Source organism: Aquarana catesbeiana, linkage group LG04 (assembly GCF_042186555.1).
Source record: "Aquarana catesbeiana isolate 2022-GZ linkage group LG04, ASM4218655v1, whole genome shotgun sequence".
Lineage (NCBI taxonomy): Eukaryota > Metazoa > Chordata > Amphibia > Anura > Ranidae > Aquarana > Aquarana catesbeiana.
The window spans coordinates 41,366,786-41,392,954 of NC_133327.1; the positions used below are offsets into that span (position 1 = coordinate 41,366,786).

Consider the following 26,169-nt stretch of genomic DNA (forward strand, 5'->3'; position numbering starts at 1 on the left):
GTTTTTGGGCTAAATGGGTGTCTTCCACCCGGGTTCAATAGAAGCAAAATAAAATGAAAGGTCTGCAGTCACCAGTGATGCACCTCCATCCCTATATACATATACAGAAAAAGAGAGAGTTGCCCTGGGACTTTAAATGAGGTGGTCACAGTCAGCCACTGAGTAACAAGAGTAAAGGCAGTATAAATGTTTATTAAAATTAATGTACATACATGGATAATATAGCATATTAGCTCAGCCAATGGAAAGAAAATAATTAAAGTTGATACAAACGTTATAAAATGCAGTATATACAAATGCACGCATCAGGAAACCCGACGCACGTTTCACGAGATCATTGCTCGCTCATCAGGGATTGATGTGGATGAGAGGGGTAGATGCGGATGAGATGTATCTAAATAAACAAAAAGATGTGTCACAGTGGTAATGTAAGAACAATGGCAGAATGGGTCAGAGCAAAACGGCCCAATACTTACCATTGAACGAAACCAGAGTTTCCCTCGCTGAACCCCCAAATGGAAAGCAGCAGCCAGAGTATGGCACGGGAGCTGAGGGGGAGAAGACGGACACAGGAATCCCCAGGGGGGACACCAGGAGGCAGACATGGCATGAGTGAAGGTGAATGGTCCTATTGTCTCAGTATGTAGCTTGATAGATATCATCTGTAAATACAGATGTATATGTCACAATGATTTTCCAAAATTTGGTAAAATGAACATTAAGTTATATAATATAATAATATTTTTGTATGAGAGCAAGTATGCTCTAGCATAAGTATATGTGTCAAGCTTTACTAAAAAAGCAGAGTAGATAGAAGTTGTACAGGTATTTATATAGAACATAAAGGGACTAACCTGTGGGGAACGCCTGGGGAAGCCTGGGGAAGCCTGGGGAAGCAACTCAAAGTACCGTATTTATCGGCGTATAACACGCGTCGGCATATAACACGCACCCCAAGTTTAGGAGAGAATTTTAAGGAAAAAAACTTTTAGGAGGGAAGTTTAAGGAAAAGAAACTTACATTAAAATGCCCATCAATGCAGCCTCATCAGTGTTCATCTGCAGCCTTGTTAGTGTCATTGCAGCCTTTTCAGTGTCAGTGCAGCCTTGTCCCCAGTGCAGCCTTGTCCCCAGTGCAGCCTTGTCAGTGCAGCCTTGTCCCCAGTGCAGCCTTGTCAGTGCAGCCTTGTCCCCAGTGCAGCCTTGTCAGTGCAGCCTTGTCCCCAGTACAGCCTTGTCCCCAGTGTCCATGCCTGCCGCCGCCACCGCCACCGCCATACACATGCTAGTAGTTTTAAATATGGCGCCGCGGAGTTCGGAGGGACTCGGCACCGGCGGAACTGAACGAACGCCGCCGAGATACACATACCCGAGTGTATTCGGCTCTTTCCGGCGCCGATCACAGTCCCGCCCAGTCCCGCCCTATGATGGACATAACACAGGTCCAATGGCGGGACTGGGCGGGACTGTGAGCGGTGCCGGAAAGAGCCGAATACACTCGGGTATGTGTATCTCGGCTCTGTGATTTCGGCGGCGCTCGTTCAGCACCGCCGAGTCCCTCCGAACTCCGCGGCGCCATATTTAAAACTACTCGCGATGTGAATGTCGGCGGCGATCGCCGACATTCACATAGCGACAGCGGGGATCGGAGTATAACACGCACCCACGACTTTCCCCTGATTTTAAGGGGAAAAAAGTGTGTGTTATACTCCGATAAATATCCCAACTTGGTTGAGAAACCCTCTGCATTGAACTGGATCGCCCCCAAATCGCTGGGGAAGCGGAGCGGAACCAGACATACCTCTTACATAGGTAATATTCAAAACGGTATCAGAGTAAAGGGGGCTGAATACAAATGCACACCACACTTTTCAGATATTTATTTGTAAAAAAAAAATGAAAACAATTTATCATTTTCCTTCCACTTCACAACTATGTGCCACTTTGTGTTGGTCTATTACATAAAATCCCAATAAAATACATTTACGTTTTTGGTTGTAACATGACAAAATGTGGTAAATTTAACGGGGTATGAATATATTTTCTTTCAATTGTTTTTTATTGATGTTTAAACAGTAAAAGTTTACAACAGAAGCATTGCATTTAACATTAAACAATAGCTTACACAGACTATTAACAGATGTCGAAAGAGCACGTGCATCCTACTACACTATGTACACCTGTGTAGTCAAAGCAATAGACTGAAAATTGGATATTACCAAAGTGATTTATGCATATTCTTAAGCTAATAGGAAAAATGAAAAGATAAGTAATAAAAAGGAACAGAATATAACTGTATCGCAACCTGAGGATTGCTTGTTAATATACTAGCTGATGAAGATTGTCATCAGTAAAATTAGTTATCATTTGTATAACATGAAGTCCATGACTTCCACTGTGATATGAAGGGGCCTTATGAATACCTTTTCAAGGCATTGTACTACCCCTTACATGTGGACAATGCCAGAATGTTGGTGGGGCCAGGAATTGAGTACCCAAAAAAGTGGAGGAACACACAGAGTCCAGGACAGGGTTTAACATTTCTTGCATTGTAGGGTTGTAGGTGAAAAGTCAACAGAAAAACAGTAATCTGCAATCACTAGCACTAGTATAATAGCTATTGCAACTGTGGCACACATTTGAGGTAACAGTTCCAAGCAATATGGTATCCACAAAACACGGTTGTAGTGTCCCCTCCCGAGCACCTGCTTGTTCTGGGAAGCAGGTGCCTGGTGGTAGGACTGTGGTTTCTATTGGTATGGCTTCCAGGAATTTGGTTGAGGGCAATGGCACCATTTTAATTGGCTGGGATTGATGATGTTATTCTGATCCTGGCCAGCATTGAGATCACCATATGCTCTTAGTACTGTAAATTATATCATTTTGTCCTAGAAGTCATCCCTATTTTGGGCTGTAGTGTTCTGACTAATCTGTTAGAGATACTGTATGTACTGGTTAAATTGAAACATCAATTTTGCTGCATATTCATGACATTTATAATTGTAGTTCATTGTATAGTTTACATATTGTATGTCTTGATCACTTTTCTAATGGGTAGGATTATTAGAACAAAAATTTCCCTATATACAGTATAATTTACAGTTTTCATTTTAGATAATCAGTCATTACATTATTTGTGTAACATCAACAATCGTGTAACTTCCACACCCACCTCACCGTTGGTCCTTAGGGTTATGCAGGTTTTCAGTGCCCTATGCCGACGCATGGACGTTTAGTATCCTTAGTGTGAATAACAGCTTTTTTCGTTTGCTAGAAGTTCTGTAATGTTTATACTGTGACAGAACAACTTTGTACCAAAAAGTGAAATTGTAAATTTATATATTGTTGTGAATTATCTTTCAGCACCCTACTCTTGAAGAAGCAAGGAGCTGTGGACTGGCCTCTTTAGGGTGTGGATACTATTGTTTAACAGATGCTGCATTTCAGTTTTTAATACGTTGTTTAAGTCTGTGATTGTCTAGATATACTATATGTACTGATAAAAAAAACGTTCTTTGAACTTTTTTTGGTTTTAATATGCTGATGGGTAGACATGTGCAGTGCCAAAAAATTTTTTCATTTTCGTTTTTCGTTTTTTGTTTTTTTTGTAAATTCGAAAATTCACAAACTCGGAAATTCGCAAATTCTCAAATTCAGGAAATTCAGAAATTCTAAAGTCCGAAAGGAAAATCCAGAAATTCGAAAATCCAAAAATTTTAAATAACTGATTAACTAACTAATAATAACTAACTATTAAATTATAGATATTGGAATTTCCTTTCAAATTTGGCTGTTAGTGAACGTAACAAATATAAATATATCTAGTTACGAATTATCCGAAATAAAGAATGCCGCATCTAAACAAATGGAATTACATAATAATAAATAATAATAATAATATTAATACGCTTTTATTATTATTATTGTTATTTATTATTATTAATTCATTACATTACATTCGTTTAGAAATGGCATTCGTTATTATGGATAATTCGTAACTTTGGATAAATTCATATTCGTAACGTTCACTAACAGAAAGATTGGTAAGGAAATTTGAATGCCTATAATTTAATAGTTAGTAATAGTTACGTTATTATTAGTTAGTTATTAGTTCAGATTTTCAGGTATTTGAGTTTTCAGATTTTCGTTCTTTTGAATTTTCGGATTTTCATTTTTTAGTTTTTCTCGAATTTCCAAATTTCTGAATTTTTGGATTTTCACATTTCCGAATTTTCAAATTTCGAATTTCCGAATTTCAAATTTCCGAAAATTTTCGAATATTCGGAAAAATTCGGAAATTTGAAAATTCAGATATTTCCGAATTAACAAATTTGTCTAAATTCGTTAAAAAACAAATTTGAAACTAAACTAATTGCACATATCTACTGATGGGTTACACCTTAAAAGTACCACATTATGCTGTTTGTAATTAGTAGTCCAGCCAAGCATTATCTCTAGTTGGGGCTTCCATCATTTGACACATGCAATCGACCTACATTCAAGAAATGATGACCCTTAATCAGTGGTCAGTATTGGCAGTGGACCGATGCACTTTGGCTGACAGGATCCTATTGCAGCCTCAGAACACACGAGGAGAAAATAATATGCACTGGTATAAAATTAAAAGAGATATTTACAAATGCCAGAAGTTTGGTGAATAAAATACCAGAACTGGAGTTGCTGATACATGAGGAGAATTTCAATGTCGTGAGAGTAACAGAAGCCTGGTTTGACAGCTCACATGACTGGCTTATGACTGTCATGGGGCAATCCTTATATCGGAGGGGTAGGGTAAATAGATGAAGGGAAGGGGTGTGCATGTATGTCAAGAGTGATTGATAGTGACTACAAAAGATGACATTACTAACAGGGCAAAGGAGGAGGAATCCTTGTGGTTGGAGCTTTAAGGATTAAAAACAAATGAGAAATGAATAGTGGGTGTAGGCTACAGGCCTCCCAACCAGAAGCAGGAAGTGGAGATCAACCTCCTTTCACAGTTATAAAAGGTGGTGAGGCAGCGCATCAAAGGTTCGTCATTTCTTAAATGTCTTGCAGGACAGTTCCTGGGTCATTTGGTGGGTGCCTCAACTAGAAATATGGCTCTGCTTGACTTACAAATTTAAAAACAATGCAGAGCTGATTGCAGATGTGGATGTAAGGGATAATCTTGGTTACAGTGATCACAGTGTAGTAACATTTACCGTAAATCATAGGAAAAGGAGACACAAGGTTAGGACAAGAACATTAAATTTCAAAAGAGCCAACTTTGCCAAACTTCACTGAATACTTCAGGACATTAAATGGGAGGATATTCTAGACACAAAAACCACAGAAGGAAAGTGTGAGTGCTTTAAGAACATAATCATTTTGTTGGTCACAGGAAGCCCTACAGAGAGTGGACATCCGGCCTCCGGTGCAGGCTAGGTAACCTATATTGAACATTAGAGGTTCATTTTTGTACGAGTATTGGCCTATATAGTCCTCCAAGTGTTTTTTCTGTTGGCGGGGAAGAAATATTTTTTCTTCCCCCCCCCGACTCCTCTCAATACTAGAACTCATGTTGTTTTTTTGTTTTTTTTAATGCCTTTCATTTTTCCTTTTTTGTTTATGGCACTGAATGTTTTAACTGTTTGAAGGCAAAGTATCAGAAAATATGGGATATAGCACTTACAGTAAGCCTTATAGTGTATGCACCTTTATGTTTACAACTCCCGTTAGGGGTTAACCAGCTGATGACCACCTCTCTATCGCAGACATCTATTCAAATTATCTTCCCCTTAAGATATCCTAATGGGTATTAAGTTAATTTTGCATAATGTCAAAGGCTTTAATTCTCAGGTGTCTATAGACTTTAGGTCCTATAGACACCTGGGAGCAGACATATTGCTCCTTCAGGAGACCCACTTCTCAGAATCCAATCACCTTAGCTACTTTGACCGCCTTAATAAGCAACATTTCTTTACCACATATGACTCTAGGTCTAGAGGGGTGGCTATATTTATTAAAAATTCAGTTTTACTGGATGTGCAGCATATGTACAAGGACCCCACAAGTAGGTTTCTCATAACTCAGGGCTTGATTTGTGGGAAAGCAATTACCATAGCAAATTTTTTATGCTCCTAATGACTCACAAGCTTCTTTCTTTACTTCATTCTTTCAGGTACTAGACAGATATCTTTCCCCTCACCTAGTGATTGGAGGAGACTTTAATCTGGTGGCACATTCAGGGCTGGACAGAGTTGTAAGTAATGCCAACGCTTTCCCGAAGACCCTCACCCATTTGCTCAGCTCCCAACAACTTGTAGATTCTTGGCATGCTCACAATATGGGCGCTCGGGGCTATAACTTCTACTCACACCCCCATGACAGTTACTCTAGGCTAGACTATATTTACAGTACTCCTGTCATGTTAGCCAACTCAAACTCAGAAAACATACATCCTTGCTCATGGTCTGATCATCACATGGTACTGCTAGCTATTTCACATATAGGCATTTCACCAACAAACGGCACTTGGCACCTTAATGACCCCCTTCGCTCAGATCCTGAATTGGTTAGTAAAGTCTCAGGCCGCTTAGATGAATACTTTCGCATCAACAACACGCAACATACTCCCCCCACTATTTTGTGGGCTGCCCACAAGGCGGTAATTCGGAGGCATCTGATAGAACTAGCCACGGCAAAGAAAGAACACAAACTAGCAGATATCACTAGACTCTCCGGGGAACTGACTAGACTGTACCATATACACAACTAATCCCATTCCTCTGACACTCTCAGACAGATTAACAATAAGAGAATCGAATTAGACATGATCCTCTCTGAGCAAACAGAAAAGACCTTGAAATGGTCAAAAGCCAGGTTTTTAATGCACAGCAACTCGGCTTCAGCAATGTTCGCCAGAAAACTGAATTCCACCATCCAACCTCCACACTCTTATAAACTTAGGAATGATATGTGTAATACTGTCACCCACCCCTCGGAGGTACTCAAAATCTTCTCCAAGTTTTACCAAGACCTATTAGCGGACCCCTCTTCCCTGCCTTGCCCCGTGTCCAAATGGAGAATATGTCCCTTCCATCCCTGTCTGAGGAGCAAATTAAAACCCTGAACGCCCTCTGCAGAGAGGGGGAACTCTGGGCTATAATTGCATCCCTGAAACCCTCAAAAGCCCCAGGTCCAGACAGGTTTTCTTCCACCTACTTCCAAAAATTCCTATTCAATTAATCCCCCATCTCAAAAATCTTTATATACTTCATATACTTAAAGGCCACACCTTCGCAGGTGACATGTTGATGGCAAACATGTATTTGATACCAAAACCAAACAAAGATCACCCTCCCCCAAAATTACCACCCTATTTTGGTCAGAAACAATGACCTAGTGGATAGACTCTCCGTTATTATTTACACGCTGATCTCCCCAGACTAAAAAGGCTTTATCCCCATTAGACAAAGCACCAATAATATTCGTTTGGCCACTAATATAATACTGATAATACTGACTGGCAAAAAAAAAACGTGGTACCAATATTCAAAAAAGGACTGTAATACTTACCTAGAAACTAAAGTCTAATCAGCCAAACATCAATAGTATGTAAACTATTTGAAGGGATGGTACGGGACTCCAGTGGATCAATCTTGCCAGAGCAACCTTTAACATTCTATGAGATGGTAAGCTGTAATCTGGATAGGGGTATCTAGAATTTGCCAAGGTATTTGGTTCAAGACACCATAAATGCTTACTTTACTAATAGAGGTCTGTTGGCATTGATGATAGTGTATGTACCTGGATAGAAAACTGGTTACAGGAGTACGTCCAAAGGATGGTGATAAATAGTGTATCTGCAGAATGGTCTAGAGTTGTAAGCAGGGTGCCCCAGGGCTCGGTCCTGGGACCACTTCTGTTGAACATGTACAGGCATGATATAGAAGCTGGAATAAATAGTTCAATCTCTGTTTGCTGATGATACAAATCTAAGCAGGTTAAGTACTTCACAACAGGATATAGCAATTGTATAGTAAGACTTCAATAAAATAAAGGTGTGGGAAAACACATGGCAAATTAGGTTTATTACTGATAAATATAAAGTAATGCACCTGGGGACTAAAAATAGGAATGAAAGGTACACGCTAGGGAGAGAACCTCTGGGGAAATCTAGGATAGAAAAGGATCTGGGGGTCCTAGTAAATGACAGACCCAGCAAGCAAAGCCAGCAGACTGCTGGCATGCATTAAAAAAGATATTTACTCAAGAGACAAGACTATAATTCTACCACTTTACAAAACTCTGGTTTGACCACTTCTTGAGTATGCCATCTATTTCTGGTGTCCAGTCCTTAGGAAGGATGTACTGGATCTGGATAGAGTCCAGAGAAGGACAACCAAGCTGATAAGGGGACTAGAGGACCTCAGGTATGAGGACCGACTGCAATTATTAAACTTATTCTCCCTGGAGAAGAGATGCTTAAGAGGGGATATGACTGCAATTTACAAATATCTAAATTGTAACTCTAGCATAGGGAGAAATCAATTCAGTCTCAGATCACTTAAGAAAACACACAGCCACTCAATGAAGGGATTTAACATTAAACTGCAAGAGGGATTCTGTACTGATAGAGTAAGGTTGTGAAACTCTCTTCCACAATTAGTGACATCAGCGGAGAGTGTTGTTGAAAATGTTAAAAAAATACTTAGATGGGCATCTTAGTGAGCACAATATACAAGGATATGGGAAATTATATTGACATAAACACACACCCACACAGGTTGAACTGGATGGACTGATGTCTTTATTCAACCTTACCAACTATAAAACTATGTAACTTAGTTGAGTGTGCAGTTCCATCTGCCCAGTCAATATCAGGACAGTTGTAGCCCCCCTTGATTATTGTCCTTCCTTTTGAGCCATTTTTAACTGTGAAAGGAGATCCATAAGTGTGAAAGCCAGCATATCTTTAGAAAACTTCCTGGAAGACTAATATAGGCCCTTTGGCTCAAAACAAGTGGGAAGAGGCCCTTCTTGCTCATTAACTGATCTCTCTGAAGATCTCTGATCTCTGATTCAGTTGTATATATTGCATAGAGACTTTTTGACCCTAATTCACTTGTCTGTGTACAGGCCTCTATATAACCCCATATGTCATAAATGTCAAATACTTCCAGGGACCTTCTTTCATGTAGTTTGGGTATGCCCATAAATCAATGGGTATTGCAAACAAATAGTAGATTTCTTTACGATCTAATGGGCCCCCCGCTGGGACTGGACCCCAAAGTCTGCCTACTGGGTATTATTGAACATGTTAACTTAAACTGTAGTACTTTTTTTTCTGTTCAAGACTGTTTGGATGGCCAAAAGATGATTACTGAGACCTGGCTACAGGCTCTTCCTCCCACATTGACATCTTGGTTGAAACAAATTATCAATACCCTACCATTAAGGAAAGTGATTTATGAACATAGAGGCTGCCCAGCCAAGTAAAACAAAATCTGGGGTAGATGGCCCTTTCCTTCCCACTTCCTGTAACCCCTTAGCTTAGTTTCAAGTGATTTTTTCGATTACTATGTTCTATTATTCCTTCCGCCTCCCCCCGCACTCCATTTTCATCTTTTACTGTAAACTGAAAACAAAAAGAACCTAATTTATTCCTAGATGCAATACGCTCCCTCAGTGACACAGAAATTGTGGTCTGATCAAAAAAGGTTTTAATTGCTGTGGTGCCAATGTGCAAAAGTATTATGTTTCCATTTTCAAACAAAAACACAATTTTTTCATTTCCAGTTGCAAAATGCCTGCTCAATTATTCTGACATTTAGGTACAGAATAATTGAGCAGGCATTTTAGATAACTTTTGACCGAACAAAACATACCTATGCAACATCATATACTAAAAGGTGCCTGACAATGTACATTTACCAGGAGGTCTAAAAATAGCATCATCCACTTAAAGAACCTAAACTATAAATTCTATTTTTTTTTTTTTTATTTAGTTATGTTTTATTTTTTAAGCACAGTTGACATTAGTAATTTATTCATCTGACTTTAGTTTCTATTTTATAAATGAATTAGAATAATACTTATTGTTGTTATTTTGTGTCTTTGTAAATATAGCTCTGTGTATCTTCTCAAAAAATGCACAAAATGTTTTTTTTTTTTTTAATGCCCACTTTGATTTTGCTTTTTCCTTATATAATATTTTCTTTGCCATTTACTACAAGAATGGGGTTTGTGGTTCCCAGGTACAACCCTGAATGCTGTCGGTATTGTCCTTTGTCAGGTGCGAGGCACAGCACAAATGTCATGTCTCATCGGTGGAGCTGTGAATCCAACCAAAGGGGTGAGATCTAGCTTCTCCCCTATAGGTGCGTTGAAGGTGAAGTTTTGCAGCAGTGTGGTAAAAAAGAGAAACAGCTCCATTTTAGCCAAGTTCTCCCCGGCACAACTTCTTTTTCCTAGAAGAAATAAATACATTTTTTATACTGTAAACACATGTTGCAATGTATTGGTGGGAAAAAAGGGTCAGGTACTTATTTTACTGTGTGAATGCACTTTGAGGACCCGTAAAGAAGGAATAGGTAGATGCAAGGCAAAGTGTTTACACTCAATAATTAGCACATATTGGAGTGCTAATGGCAAATGTAGAAGAATCCCAGTCATGCTCTTTATAGTATTCTAACCTTTAATACAAGGTGGTATCAAAAAGTTTCAAGACTAGTTTTGTAACATGCCAACAGATGGCAGCACAAGGCTGCAATCACAGGGAGCACCAACCTTCATAAGTCAGTGAGCCAAAAGACATTGGGGTTGATTTACTAAAACAGGAGCACTCAGAATCTGGTGCAGCTGTGCATGGTAGCCAATCAGCTTCTAACTTCAGCTTGTTCAATTAAGCTTTGGCAATAAAACCTGTAAGCTGAGTTTCATCAGATTTTGCACGCTTTCAGTTTAGTAAATAACCCCCATTGTCCTGTTTACATCAGGAGCTGTGCAACTGGTGCTATTCTGACCACCTGCTTTACACAGTCTGCTTTTTTCATCATAGACAGAAAGTTAGAACAAAGAGCAAATGTCAAATTCTGCATGAAATTGGGCAAATCTGACACTTGGCCCAACCCCCAGACGACGTCCTATCGTGACGAAACGCGTAGGGTGTGGCCTATGACGCTGACGTCACTACGCTGTTCCTCTTTGCTGAACTGGATGGGAAGTGTATGCACAGCGGGAAGCCTGCGGAGATGCTGTATCATTAAGAATTATCTGACACTCGTTTATTGGAACTATTTGTAAGTGCATCTTTTTACTTATTAAACATTACTGATTGGAACGATTACACTATGGGAGCCTTTCTTGCTTTTATCTCCGGAGCCATACAGCCTCAGCCACAGATCCAGATGCTGGTATAGGTTATTGGGAAACCTGTAATCTCCCATATGCTTGGATAGACCTCTGTTGGTCTTTTGAGTCGGTAAGGAGCCTCATATCCACTTGGGTGTATTCACTTTTTGGGAGATTGGATTTTTTATCACGGATTTCGGATTTTTTCTTCTTCTTTTTATATTTATGAACTTTATATATGAATGCTTCAATCGCACTCTTTGTGATGGGACTTTTTATATGCTCTCTTTAATTTATTTGACACCATTATTTTTAAATATTTTAATATACACATATTCTACAGTGGTTTTGAATTATTATGGTATTCTTTTATGTTATTGACTATGATATTATGGTTTAATAATTTTTAATAATTTTGTTATGTTCATCTATTGGCTGCCCTTACCGCTGCATAATAATATTACTAAAATCTGACACAGAGATGTTTGACATGATTCGGCAAGTTTACAGAAATGCTGCAATGAGTCGTTTGAGGTGTTTTGAGTGGAAGAACATCACTGAAAGTAGACAAGAGATCAGGAAGACCTTCAACTAGCTCAACCCCCGAAAATGTCGAAACCATTTGGCAACTTGTGCATGATGATCGTTGTTGAAAAACAATTGTGCGTGCCACTCAAAACAGTTTCACGCAGAATTTCTTTCTTTGTTCTAACTTGCTGTCCATGATTAAATAGCAGATGTGGTAACACACGTGGTCAGAATAGCACCAGTCTGCCATCTGTTGCAATGTAACTAGTCTCAAAACATTTTTATACCACCTCATATCTTAGTTGCTAGGGCAATCAAATAATGGATTTTGGCAATATTGGACATTTCTAAAAATGTACGTAAAACGGTTGTCGACACATAAAAATATTGTTTTAATATTCACTGTTATTAAGTGACAGTTAATATGCCACATTTTAGGGATGCTTTGTTGGTTGCCTTCATCAGAAGTGGATCTTAAAACTATATCTTGGTGTGTGAATGACATCTGCAAATGGGCTCTCAAGAGTGGGAGTGGGGTTCTGTTACAGTGAGTTATAATGTGAACATTTTTGATCTTTCAAGTTTTTTACAAAATAAATAAGCGATCTAAGAGGAGATTAGTTAAATATAAGTAGAACCCTTCTGAAGGTAATCAAAGAACATAATTTATTATCTAAATGTAAAGTATATTGACTTTGGATTACCTGCTGAAAATGGAAGAAATGCTTCTTTTTTCAAGAAATTTCCCTTTGAATCAAGAAAATGCTGTGGGTAGAACTCTTCTGGCTTCTCAAAGTGACTCTCATCATGAAGTACAGAGGCCAGTAATGGGATCACATAGGTTCCCTGTACGATAAGGAATTCAGGTCAATTCCAGTCAACTTGTTTACATACCATAGACACTGATAATAATGAATTGCATCAAACTTATATATATAAGTTATATAAACTTCTATTTCTTATCAGGGATCTAGCTTGCATAAAACCTTATAAAGATCATCAGGCGGTTCAACAGAAACCAGCCGATATTTGGCCCGTGTGTAGAGCACCCTGTCTGACAGAAGCTGGTCTAAGAACCATATATTATTGAACGGGAATGCTGGAAATCCATCATGTGATCAGTGCTTGCAGCCAATGGTTGCTAGCACTGATCACTGTGTTCTGGCGTGGGGGGGGGCAGTCCTTCTATCAGAATGCAATCCCTCTATCAGAATGCAATAGCTCAACGGGAAGATAGCTGTACTAACATTGCTTGTGCTAGTACAGCGATCTGTACGTTTTTTTTTTAGTTCAACCCACTGGGTTTAATTGAATAAAACTCTATTATATATTTTCATACATTGTTATGATTAATATGTACTTACATATGCTGTTATTATATGTGAAATAGGGGATAGATTTGTGGCATTTTTATTATTATTATTTTCTTTACTAGTAATGGCGGTGATCTGCGATTTTTATCGGGACTGTGATATACCGGAAGACAAATTGGACACTTTTGACACATTTTCGGGACCATTGACAATTATACAGTGATCAGTGCTGTAAAAATGCACTGATTACTGTATAAATGTAACTGGCAGGGAAGGGGTTAACACTAGGGGGGCGATCAAGGGGTTAACTGTGTTCCTTCAGTGTGTTCTAACTGTGAGGGGATGGGACTGACTAGGGGAGGAGAGAGATTGGTGTTCATACTTAGTATGAACACACAATCTCTCTCCTCTCCCCTGAGAGAACTGGGATTTGTGTTGACACAAACAGATCCCAGTTCTCGCTCTGTCACGAGCGATCGCGGGTGCCCAGCGGACATCACACCCATCAGGCACTTGCATTGGCTCCGGGCACCGGGTGACGTACAGCTACGATGGCTCGCCCAGGGGAGCTATTCTGCCACAGTATAACTGCGGCGGCCAATCGGGAACCGGATAAAGTGGACCTTCAGTCATTTTTTCAACTTTCAGTCATTTTTTCAACTTTCTATCTATTACATCTTCTGCCCTTGTTTTAACTTTGGGTAGTAAAACTTTTTTTTTCTGCCAGTATATACTTTATACAGCCCACTTCCTGTTTCTTGTCTGGTCATTGGCCTTGGCTTATGACATCATGCACAGCTCTCTCTCTCACTCTTATGACAGTTTGCCAGTTAGAGAGGGGGAGAGTTATAGGAGGGCCAATGAGTGCTGCAGGGCTGCAGAGCTGGAGGTGTGCCTCTGTGTGTCTGTGTAAATCCAGGAAGTGAACAGGCAGCAGCTTCAGCTGCCCATAGTTGAAAAAGGAAAGAAAATATCGGCTCCCTTATCTCCTTCCCACTCAGTGCAATGTATTCCAAAAATATTCAACAAACGATATCGGGTGAAATGAATCACAATATAAATAAAATTAAGCTGCCACTTACAAAAGAATACATAATTATAAATAGGATACAAGAGATCTGTCACATAAAAGTCTTAAATGTAAAGAGATACAATCTATCCCAACGACGCTTTGACAGAAGCGCCGCTGGGATAGATTGTATCTCTTTAAATTTAAGACTTTTATATGACAGATCTCTTGTATCCTATTTATATTTACAGAATCACAGTATGTATAAAATAATATGCAAAGTGGTTGGAGGGAAGCTTCAGAATGGCAAAGATGTTTTTATTACAAATTATGTGAGCAGACTGCAGTTCCTCTTTAATCCATAACTAGGCAGAAACTAAAAGTTTAAGAAAAGGGTGTGCTCTGGATGACCTCTAATTGCTAGTAATAGAAATCTGCTGACATCAGAACCAAAGAGACTGGCTGAACTAAATAGAGGGAAAGCCCACTAAGGCAGATTGGACCAATGATATTAATTTAAAAAATCACATATTTTATTGATACATAAAGATAGAAAAGACACATGCAAAAATTGAATTTAGGCTCCGTTTCATCTCCCGTTACATTATGGGAAGCATATAAGGCTGTTCTAAGAGGCCACATTATCCGCCTGGCGTCTAAACGTAAAAAGGAAAGGGAAAAGGTACGCCATGACCTGGAGGATAAATTGGAAACAATAGCGAAAATCTTCATACAATCTACCTCCCCTGCTAATCGCAAACTCTTAGATAAGGCCCGTACAGAGCTTGATTTAAGCTTGACGGATGAAGCGGAACGTACGTTAAGATGGACCCGACAAAAATGGTATGCCAGATCTAATAAACCAAATGCAATGTTAGCAAATAAATTGCGTACATTCGCTCCTAAATTTGCCCCCATTACATTACGTACCCGCCACAACACTCTTACCGGTAATCCACAACGAGTACTGGAGGAGTTCAGGTATCGTCTTACTAAATTATACTCTGCACCTGACCTTTCTCCCGCCCATGACCCAGAACCTTTTTTGGCCAATTTATCTCTACCTTCCTTGTCTGAAGCCCATACATCCCTGATGGACCGGGACATACAAGTCTCAGAGGTCCTCCAGTGTATTAAAGAACTGAAGGTGGGTAAAAGACCGGGCCCCGACGGCTGTACGGCACTATTCTACCGGAAAATAGCAGATGTTATTGCTCCCCATCTAACAAATATGTATAATTCAGTCAAGGAAGGCCGCCTATTTACCCCTAATTTGCTTACCGCCAATGTTGTCATGATCCCTAAACCTGACAGAGATCACTCATCTTGGGCTAACTTCCGGCCAATTTCACTAATCAACATCGACATGAAAATTTTAACTAAAATTTTAGCTAATCGCCTCAATTCTTTTTTACCACGTTTAATAAAAAAGGATCAAGTGGGCTTTGTCCCAAGGAGACAGGCTGGTGATGCCATTCGCCGCCTCCTTCAAATCCAACATATCGTTCACAATAGATCCCTAGAAACAATATTTTTGTCACTAGATATCAACAAAGCTTTTGACACTTTATCGTGGCCCTATTTGATACAGGTACTTAAACGCTATGGATTCGGGGCCTCCTTTACGAGGTGGGTTTCTGCTATATATGATTCTCCTCAAGCTAAAGTGAAATACTGTGGGTTTGAGTCAAGCATTTTTCCTATTATAAGGGGTACCCATCAAGGTTGCCCACTCTCCCCACTTTTATTTATTTAGGCACTGGAACCCTTAGCGGAGGCCATACGATCTCATCCAGACATAGCAGGAGTCGAGGTGGCAGGCACCTCACATAAGTTATCATTGTTTGCGGATGACATCCTATTGACCATCACTAAACCCAGGATTTCCCTCCCGAATCTGCTTTCACTCATAGATACCTTTGCCACCTTCTCGGGCCTAGCAGTCAATCCCACCAAATCCAGAGCAATGTCAATTAATCTCTCCGCCTCAGAATTGGCAGCCCTACAATCCACATTCCCTTTTCAGTGGATGGAAGCATTACCCTACCTTGGGATTCGGCTCACTTCAAATTACTCAGCTTTATACCAGGCCAATTATCCTTTACTATTCCGCAAATTATCGGCCCTGCTATCCTCCTGGGCCACCCTTCCATTGTCGTGGTTCGGGAGGATTGCAACCATTCGCATGACGTTTCTCCCTTAGTTACTTTACTATTTCCGGGTTTTACCGGTCCAGGTCCCTTCCCATATTCTTCGTATACATCAACGAAAAATTATGCAATTTATTTGGGGCTCAATAAAACCTAGAATTAAGAGACAAGTGTTGTATGCACGTAGAGTTAATGGAGGCCTCTCGGTGCCCAACCTTGAAGCTTACTATACGGCAGCAACCATTGCCCCATTATCCCACCTCCACGAGAAACAGCAAATGCCATTATGGGCCACCATTGATATGGTGGACTCAGATCCAATACCATTGGCCTCCCTTCCTTGGCTCCCTCAAGCCCACCGCCCTACCACTATAGGCCCATGTTTAGCTCACTCTTTGCGTGCATGGGACTCAGTCAAATATTCTGCGGGCTTAGTCTCTCCTCATCTTCCCTTGCTGCGCCTCCTTCAATGCCCATTATTAACACCTGGTTGTGATAATCCGTTACAATTTTCGTGGTGGACTGAAAACGGCTTCACTGATGTCCACTCTATATTCACTCCTACCAAAATCATACCTTTCGCAGCTTTACGTTCTTCCCATGACATTCCCCTTAGGGAACACTACAGTTACATACAAATTCGACACTTCCTTCAATCTCTAATAAGATATCAACCAACCCCCTATATGTCAACTCTGTTTGAAAGCATTTGCAGATCGCGGCCCCAGTCCCCGGGTTTGATTACTTTAATATATACGGCTATAATAGGCTCCAAGAGACCACCCCTGAGACCATACCACCTTCAATGGGAGGCGGAGTTGGGGAGGAGATTGGACCTGGAGGACTGGCAGATCATGACCATCTCTCTCTCCAAATGCTCCAAAAATGTACTCTTTTTGGAAAATGCCTATAAAGTACTTTATAGATGGTATTACACTCCAGCCAGATTGGCGAGTTTTATCCCAACATACTCCCCGCTGTGCTTTCGTGGGTGTTCTCATGAAGGTACAATGGCACACATTTGGTGGCAGTGCCCCAGGGTCTGTAGGCTATGGGTCAGAGTTTATGCACTGCTTCGTAACCTCTTCAATACTAATATAAAGAGGGATCCTTTTGTAGCTCTATTGGGAAAACCGATAGCTGAGTTATTAAGGCCAGAACGCCACTTGGCATCCCATATCTTTACTGCAACTAAATTAACCATAGCAAGGGCCTGGAAGACTCCGGCTCTCAGTTTTGAGGCTGTTAAAAACCAGGTAAATGATATTATGGTTAAGGAGAAACTAACGGCCGTAGCATCCGATACACATGATAAATTCCTCCGAGTATGGCAGCCGTGGGTAGTGTACTCCCATCCATCTCGGTTTGATTCCAACCTACTCTCTCTTTAACATGGCTCCATCCTCCCCACCCCGTGGATTTCCCCCTTTTCCTTCTTTCTCTTTTTCCAACTACCTACATTTTTCTTTATGACCTATGTTTCCATTTCATTCTTTCTCTGGTTCTCTCTCTTCTTATTCTCTTCCTTTTTTCTTTTTTCCCTTACTCAGTTTCTATAGCCCACAAGATATGTTCTGTGGGCCATCGACACATAGTGTGAGCCAATATGGAAATATTTTTTTTTTATTTATTTTATTTATTTTTTCCTTTTCCTTATTACAATTTGCTATATTTCCAATATAATTATCTCTTTTTACGGTTCTCACCACATTTACTATATAAAATTAGGCATTTAGTTTTATAACAATGGAGCAATCCAATATTTCGCTTTAGTTTATTGTTGTTACTTAGTTTGGAGATCTGATACGGATCCTAATGCTGTTCACTATTACGTTTGTGATGCTATAAGTTGTTTCAGTATGTTCACATAATGTGTCTTTCATTATTTACCTGTACTGATATGTTGATATTTCTGTTCAATAAAAACATTTGTACAAGAAAAGACACATGTATATATATATATATATATATATATATATATATATATATATATATATATATACAGTGGGGCCAAAAAGTATTTAGTCAGCCACCAATTGTGCAAGTTCTCCCACCTAAAAAGATGAGAGAGGCCTGTAATTGTCATCATAGGTATACATCAACTATGAGAGACAAAATGTGGAAACAAATCCAGACAATCACATTGTCTGATTTTTGAAAGAATTTATTTGCAAATTATGGTGGAAAATAAATATATGGTCACCTACAAACAAGCAAGATTTCTGGCTCTCACAGACCTGTATCTTCTTCTTTAAGAGGCTCCTCCGTCCTCCACTCATTACCTGTATTAATGGCACCTGTTTGAACTTGTTATCAGTATAAAAGACACCTGTCCACAACCTCAAACAGTCACACTCCAAACTCCACTATGGTGAAGACCAAAGAGCTGTTGAAGGACACCAGAAAAAAAAAATGTAGACCTGCACCAGTCTGGGAAGACTGAATCTGCAATAGGCAAGCAGCTTGGTGTGAAGAAATCAACTGTGGGAGCAATAATTAGAAAATGGAAGACATACAAGACCACTGATAATCTCCCTCGATCTGAGGCTCCACGCAAGATCTCACCCCGTGGGGTCAAAACGATCACAAGAACGGTGAGCAAAAATCCCAGAACCACACAGGGGGACCTAGTGAATGACCTGCAGAGAGCTGGGACCAATGTAACAAAGGCTACCATCAGTAACACACTACGCAGCCAGGGGCTCAGATCCTGCAGTGCCAGATGTGTCCCCCTACTTAAGCCAGCACATGTCCAGATCCATCTGAGGTTTGCTAGCGAGCATTTGGATGATCCAGAAGAGGACTGGGAGAATGTCATATGGTCAGATGAAACCAAAGTAGAACTGTTTGGTAGAAACGCAAGTCGTCATGTTTGGAGGAGAGAGAATGCTGAGGTGCAACCAAAGAACACCATACCTACTGTGAAGCATGGGGGTGGCAACATCATGCTTTAGGGCTGTTTCTCTGCAAAGGGAACAGGACGACTGATCCGTGTACATGAAAGAATGAATGGGGCCATGTATCATGAGATTTTGAGTGCAAACCTCCTCCCATCAGCAAGGGCATTGAAGATGAAATGTGGCTGGGTCTTACTGCATGACAATGATCCCAAACACACTGCCCGTGCAACAAAGGAGTGGTTTCGTAAGAAGCATTTCAAGGTCCTGGAGTGGCCTAGCCAGTCTCCAGATCTCAACCCCATAGAAAACCTTTGGAGGGAGTTGAAAGTCCGTGTTGCACAGCGACAGCCCCAAACCATCACTGCTCTAGAGGAGATCTGCATGGAGGAATGGGCCAACATACCAGCAACAGGGTGTGACAACCTTTTGAAGACTTACAGAAATCATTTGACCTCTGTCATTGCCAACAAAGGATATATAACAAAGTATTGAGATGAACTTTTGATATTGACAAAATACTTATTTTCCACCCTAATTTGCAAATAAATTCTTTCAAAAATCAGACAATGTGATTGTCTGGATTTGTTTCCACATTTTGTCTCTCATAGTTGAGGTATATCTATGTTGACAATTACAGGCCTCTCTCATCTTTTTAAGTGGGAGAACTTGCACAATTGGTGGCTGACTAAATACTTTTTTGCCTCACTGTATATACACAATATTTAATTAAAAAGACATATATAAACAATCCGCCGAGAAACTGCCAGTATGTACAGTCGACCACAGCAAGGGCCACATATACCCAGATTATGCTCAATAGTGCAACCTCACAGATGTGGGAGCCCCTGTGCGTCTACCCGTTTTGCTGGTCCGCTTTCTCAGGACACACATACGGGGGGGTTATAAAAAGTGGTTTCACTGGCCTAGGTGTGTAAACGCCTGCATAGAAAACCTCCCTGGGCGGGCACTAGAGCAACAAGAATGGCCGAGCAGTTGGAGTCCCAAGTCGTCTGATATAATCAGAGGGTTGCTATACTAGGGGAGAAAACTATGTGTACAGGACTGCATAAAGAAGAAAATGTCAACAGAATAGCTGCACAAGCAACTGCAGCCAGATCATACTGGCGAGGTATCCATTGCATGATTTTAACTCAAGGGTAACATATAAGATAAATTCCCAGCAGTTCCTATCCCCAGAAGGGCCAGAGCCAACTCCTGCAACCATATGGTGACCCAGGGAGCTACCATGGAGCCAGAGACTAGCTGCCATAGTAGGAATATATCCTTCAGCATGGCATTACATTAGATTAGACAGATATTTTACTAAATGTCATAAAGAAGAGAAGGATCCTTATACTACATATGTAGGTTGGATGTGGGGATACTCAGATTAAACTGTTTTTAACAACAGATCTGTCACTATTATTGGTGGTGGTAAATAGTGCATTGGTTATTATTTTTCAAATAGTTTTTTCTTTTATAATTAAAGGTTCTTGTGATTGAAGATTTTCTATCTTTTTTCATGAATTTTAGCATGGCTATAGATTGTGAAGCATGCATCATACACAGGACATTAAAGTGTTACTAAACCCAGGACCCTGACCTCACTAGATCTGGTCTCCCACAGTACACAGAACATGACCACGGTTTATCATGGCTACTGAGCCCTGACACCATGGTCGGTTTAGGTGCCCCTGTAATCCGCTGTGTCTCCTCTATCCTTTACCCCATCCTCCCCCCTTCCCTCTCTGCCTATCAGCTCGTGTATGTGAGCTGTCTCCTACCCTCCCTTGTTGCTGCTATATTATGTAAAATAACTATGCATCCTTGGTAGAATCCCCTCTGTTATGTCCGGTTATATCGCTCAGTGCCTTTGAAGCAGCGCAAAAACTTATTGAGGACTGCCACTGGGTGGTCACGTGACCGCCCGAGACTCTCCTCCTCTCCTCCCAGCTGATGTCAGAGGGAACCTCAGCCCCTCCCTCTGTAGTCCTCAGAGCAGGGCAGGAGAGCCCGGGACGTCAGCTGACTGCACAGTGGCGCTGCAAAATAAGGTATTGCGCCACATAATTTTTTTTAAAACAAAGGCACTGAGCAATATAACAGGATATAACAGAGGGGATCCTACTTTAAAACCAATCTTGAGGCTGGGTTCACACTGAGGCGGCTCCCAGCAAGAGTCCTGTGCTTCCCCGTTCACCATCTCAGGTCCAATTTCAGTGAGATTTTTTGGCTGAATTCAGACCTGAAACGAACCAAAAGATGCACAGTGCCCCTGTGCAAATTCGCACCAGAGCCGCCCATAGAGATGTGTGAATTGGCTCCATAGAGAGCCGGTCAAAGTCTCCTGCTATTTCGAATTGGATGTGGAGAACCCGCATGGTGTGAACCCAGCCTTAAAGTTAGGAAGACAACAAAGAACAAATAATGTATCATACTACTTACTTTTGGTAAAAAGTATCCTTTAAAAGTAACATCCTGTGTGGTGGCATGTGGAAGGTTGGTCGGTATTATGTTCGAAAACCGCTGAATCTCATGTATAACTGCATCTGTATAAGGCATCTTCTTTCGGTGCTCAATCTGAGGAACAGCCAGTCCAATAACCTTATCGATCTCATCTTGGACATTCTCTGAAGTCAGCAATGGAAAAAAAACATAAATATGCAGTAAAAGGAGAAATGTAGCCAAAATAAAATCTACCATTAAAGATCATGTCCAGTCATGTGGGGTTATATTGGTTTAAAATGTCAGATCAAGTTTGCAAATTAAAATGGAAAAGAAGGTACTTTAGAATAAATGGACACTGTGGGGTTGATTTACTAAGATTTGAGAGTGCAAAATCTGGTGCAGCTGTGGTAGCCAATCAGCTTCTAACTTGAGCTTGTTCAGTTAAGCTTTGACAATAAAACCTGGAAGCTGATTGTTTTTATACAGAGCTGTACCAGATTTTGCACTCTTCAGTTTTATTAATTCAACGTCAAAGTGTAATGGCTGCTTTGAATGCTTCTTTTCTATCCAAGGGCACAAAAAATTAATAGAATGTTTTTCTTCTCTAAATGGCAAATTCAGTTAGAAGGCTTTCTTTCTAGCCAAAGGCACAGCAAATTGATGGGACTTTTTTCTTCTATATAACAAATCTAATATTGTCTTGCAGCCGCAGGTGAATATGTGTTTATTATGCATATTTATAACTAAGGTTTGTTTTTTTTTTTCGCCAGATTGTAAATGCTCTAAAATAATTTAACTTACTATCTGAAACAAAGTGTTTTTTATTGAGAAACATGCTTGAGTTACAGAGCAGAGGTACCCAGATCACAAAAAGGTGCAGTTCAGGCACTTCATAAGAGCATTATAGAGGGGCTTATAAAAAGTTCCCACACTCAAACAAGTATGAAATATCTGACCTCAGTCATCTGCCTGTCAGATGTATTATGCTCTTTAGTATAAAGGGGGGGGATAGAAAGGGCTAAGGGAAGGGGAAAGTATGTAAAAGGATGGGAACAATAAAAGAGGGAAAGAGTGTAGTCAGGCTTGTATAGAGGAGTTACATAGTTATTACATAGTTAAATAGTAGGTGAGTTTGAAAAAAGACACAAGTCCATCAAGTCCAACCTATGTGTGTGATTATATGTCACATGTCATCATGCTGTGGGGGTGTTTTTCAGCTGCGGGGACAGGACGACTGGTTGCAATCGAGGGAAAGATGAATGCGGCCAAGTACAGGGATATCCTGAACTAAAACCTTCTCCAGAGTGCTCAGGACCTCAGACTGGGCCGAAGGTTTACCTTCCAACAAGACAATGACCCTAAGCACACAGCTAAAATAATGAAGGAGTGGCTTCACAACAACTCTGTGACTGTTTTTGAATGGCCCAGCCAGAGCCCTGACTTAAACCCAATTGAGCATCTCTGGAGAGACCTAAAAATTGCTGTCCACCAACGTTTACCATCCAACCTGACAGAACTGGAGAGGATCTGCAAGGAGGAATGGCAGAGGATCCTCAAATCCAGGTGTGAAAAACTTGTTGCATCTTTCCCAAAAAGACTCATGGCTGTATTAGATCAAAAGGGTGCTTCTACTAAATACTGAGAAAAGTGTCTGAATACTTAGGACCATGTGATATTTCAGTTTTTCTTTTTTTAATAAATCTGCAAAAATGTCAACAATTCTGTGTTTTTGTGTCAATATGGGGTGCTGTGTGTACATTAATGAGGGAAAAAATTAACTTAAATGATTTTAGCAAATGGTTGCAATATAACAAAGAGTGAAAAATTTAAGGGGGTCTGAATACTTTCTGTCCCCACTGTATGTTCAAGTCATAAATAACATAAAAACATCCCAAAATTAATCAATGATTAAAGTGCTTTGTGCAAATAACCACTCAGTGCAGGTGTCAAACTCCTTCACAAAAGGTCTTTCTGTGTATCTCATAAGAAAAGCTCATCACAAATAAAAGTGCTTTTGTAGGTGTGCACACAGGGTGTGCCTGGGCACAGCCTAATCACCCTGTGTAGTGCAGATTCCCCCTACTGCCCTGCCCCCCCCCCCCAGCACTGTCAGATTCTCTCCTCTTTTCTCCCACCGGCTGCTGCTGCAGGCACACACATGGGGCTGTTTTAGGATAAGTGGGGGAAGGGACCTGTAAATATGTAATTTACCTGCCCCTTCCCTTTCTGATTGAACACAGTGAGTGATCGATTCGATGTGTTTAAGCTTTGGAGTACACACCCTAACGCAATTGGCTGTGCATGACTACCAGTACTTTTATACTTGAACAGTCCTTTTAAAGTGCTCTGTGTATTTATTCAACATGCAAGGTGCTCCACACTTCAACTTATACTGTGCCCCCTTTTGTGCTTCACCTCTGTATCCAAGCACACTTAGAAGTTGTTGACCCCTTTATTATAGACAAAATGGGTCAATAAACACTTTATGCCCCGGGTCAGATCTTTTCTCCTGTGCTTCTTCCTTCCTGACCTTATGCACCAAAAGTAACTCCTTCAGTCTCACACTATCACTGCATGGGGACCAGCCACAAGGGAAATAAAATTGTAAAGATAAAAGATAGTATAAAAACCCATTTTCTATTCAATTTAAAATCAACACTGCTAGTAATGCACACTCACATTATATTGTGCTGGCATCCAGGACACAGCACATATTTGCATTATACTACTGTTTTTTTTCTTTTCAAACCCCCATCATGAACTTCCGGCGGAATTACCTGAATTCAGAAAGTGAAATTTGCTATATTATAGGGAACATCCAGAAATTAAAATTTGTGCCTAAGTAACACCCAGAAAGATTTAGATTTTGTCTTGAATTCCTCTTGATTTTAGCAGTGTATATCCTTGGCCTAGGCATCCCTTTTTACGTAGTGAGGGATTAAAGCACTGTTGCATTTGTCTTTTAGTCTCTTCAGATTTGGAGTGAAATTTGGAGTTGTTACTACTATGATGCTCACTTTTCTTTTTATGCTGGAGGGAAATCTGTACCCAAGGACCTGAAGTGCAAGGATCTCCCTGCTTTGGTTTAATTTTTTTCTGTGCTTTTTCCACCTCTCCTGCTGCTTCTTGATCATTACTCTACCAGTTGTCTGTGCAATGAAAAAATCTGGACAGCCGCACTCCGGATTGGAAGAGTGAAAATAAAATCTTCTTTATTGAAAAAATAATAACATGGTTTAAAATCCATACATGGCTCTGTTGGACTAATGCAGCATAACCGCTAACGCGTTTCACTCTCCCATAGAGCGCTTACTCAGAGTAAGCGCTCTATGGGAGAGTGAAACGCGTTAGCGGTTATGCTGCATTAGTCCAACAGAGCCATGTATGGATTTTAAACCATGTTATTATTTTTTCAATAAAGAAGATTTTATTTTCACTCTTCCAATCCGGAGTGCGGCTGTCCAGATTTTTTCATTGCACATATACCTTTGGAATAGCAATTGCCAGCACCTGGAGCTCTCACAATTATCCACACAGCGAAGGACGGGAGATTTCAACCCGGTTACCTGGAACGGTGGCAACCACCTTGTCTACCAGTTGTCTGATCACCAGTCATCAGAATGGGCAGCTTTTACATAAGGGAGCAAAGCCATGATTCTATACCAAACTGGCTGCCTCCACACAGTGCAAAACAAGGCATTGCAAGTCCGTAATAGGAAAAAGATCAGTGGCAGAAGTGCCACAAGCAATACAGGATGCTAGTCCTTTGCCCTCTGCTTGTCATTGTCTGGGTACATCTTGCACACTTTAGATCTTCAATGTGGTTTCTAAGGAAAAAAGTAGGATTCCCTGTACTTACCATTTCTTGAAACCCATTGAGGCATTGAGGGACACAGGAAGTCTTTCACCTTTGGATTATACTGTCAGCTACAGGAGAATTGGATACTCATTACCAGCATGCCACACTTTTGTAGCATGATCATAAACACAGAGAAGGGGAACCAGTATCCTTAATGGATTTCAAGAACAGGATTTGAAGGTGGGTGCAAAAAAAAAAAAAATTTACATTATTTGTTGTCCATTATGGGAAATCTTTTACCTTCATGACATTCCAAAGCAGTCCAACTGAGGGGTGGCAACCGCAACAACAACAACAAAAAAAACAACTAGGGACTACCTACAGCTCATGAGCTGCTTGAAAACCCATATGCTCGAGGCTGGCATCAGATGAAAAACTATTTGTTTGACATTTGCCAGGGGGCGCTGTGGTTCTCTCTGGCTGCTGAGGAAGCTAATTGTGGGATACTTGTACACTGGTGAACATTAGGACATTTGTGTTTTTATTTACTTTTGAAATTTGTTTTGTGGATGAGTAGGGGTACTCACTCACATAGGGGGAGGGGGTATCTGGGGACCCCCTTGTTAAAGGAGAGCCATTAAAACCCATATCAGATCGAAGGGACTGGTATGGATTTCGAACAGGACCCA

General features: G+C 40.5%; 1 protein-coding gene and 1 long non-coding RNA gene across 7 annotated transcripts in view; one reads left to right on the plus strand and one right to left on the minus strand.

Annotated features, from left to right (window-relative positions):
* LOC141139198 (uncharacterized) overlaps positions 1-26,169 on the plus strand; it is a 1,175,459-nt gene that overhangs the window by 432,481 nt on the left and 716,809 nt on the right. The gene's annotated exons all lie outside the window — the stretch shown is intronic.
* The window catches only part of LOC141139181 (cytochrome P450 2K1-like), a 109,108-nt gene continuing 84,803 nt past the window's right edge, over positions 1,865-26,169 (minus strand). For 4 of the 6 annotated variants that reach the window (XM_073625087.1, XM_073625089.1, XM_073625088.1 and 1 more), the window contains 3 exons: positions 21,679-21,863; positions 12,566-12,707; positions 1,865-10,450 (listed from right to left, as the gene is read on the minus strand). In XM_073625087.1, coding sequence (XP_073481188.1) covers positions 10,272-10,450; positions 12,566-12,707; positions 21,679-21,863 — 506 coding nt within the window. In that variant the 3' untranslated portion in view covers positions 1,865-10,271. The remainder of the gene's footprint in view (positions 10,451-12,565; positions 12,708-21,678; positions 21,864-26,169) is intronic. The other 2 variants (XR_012243730.1, XR_012243731.1) reach the window with 2 other exon arrangements.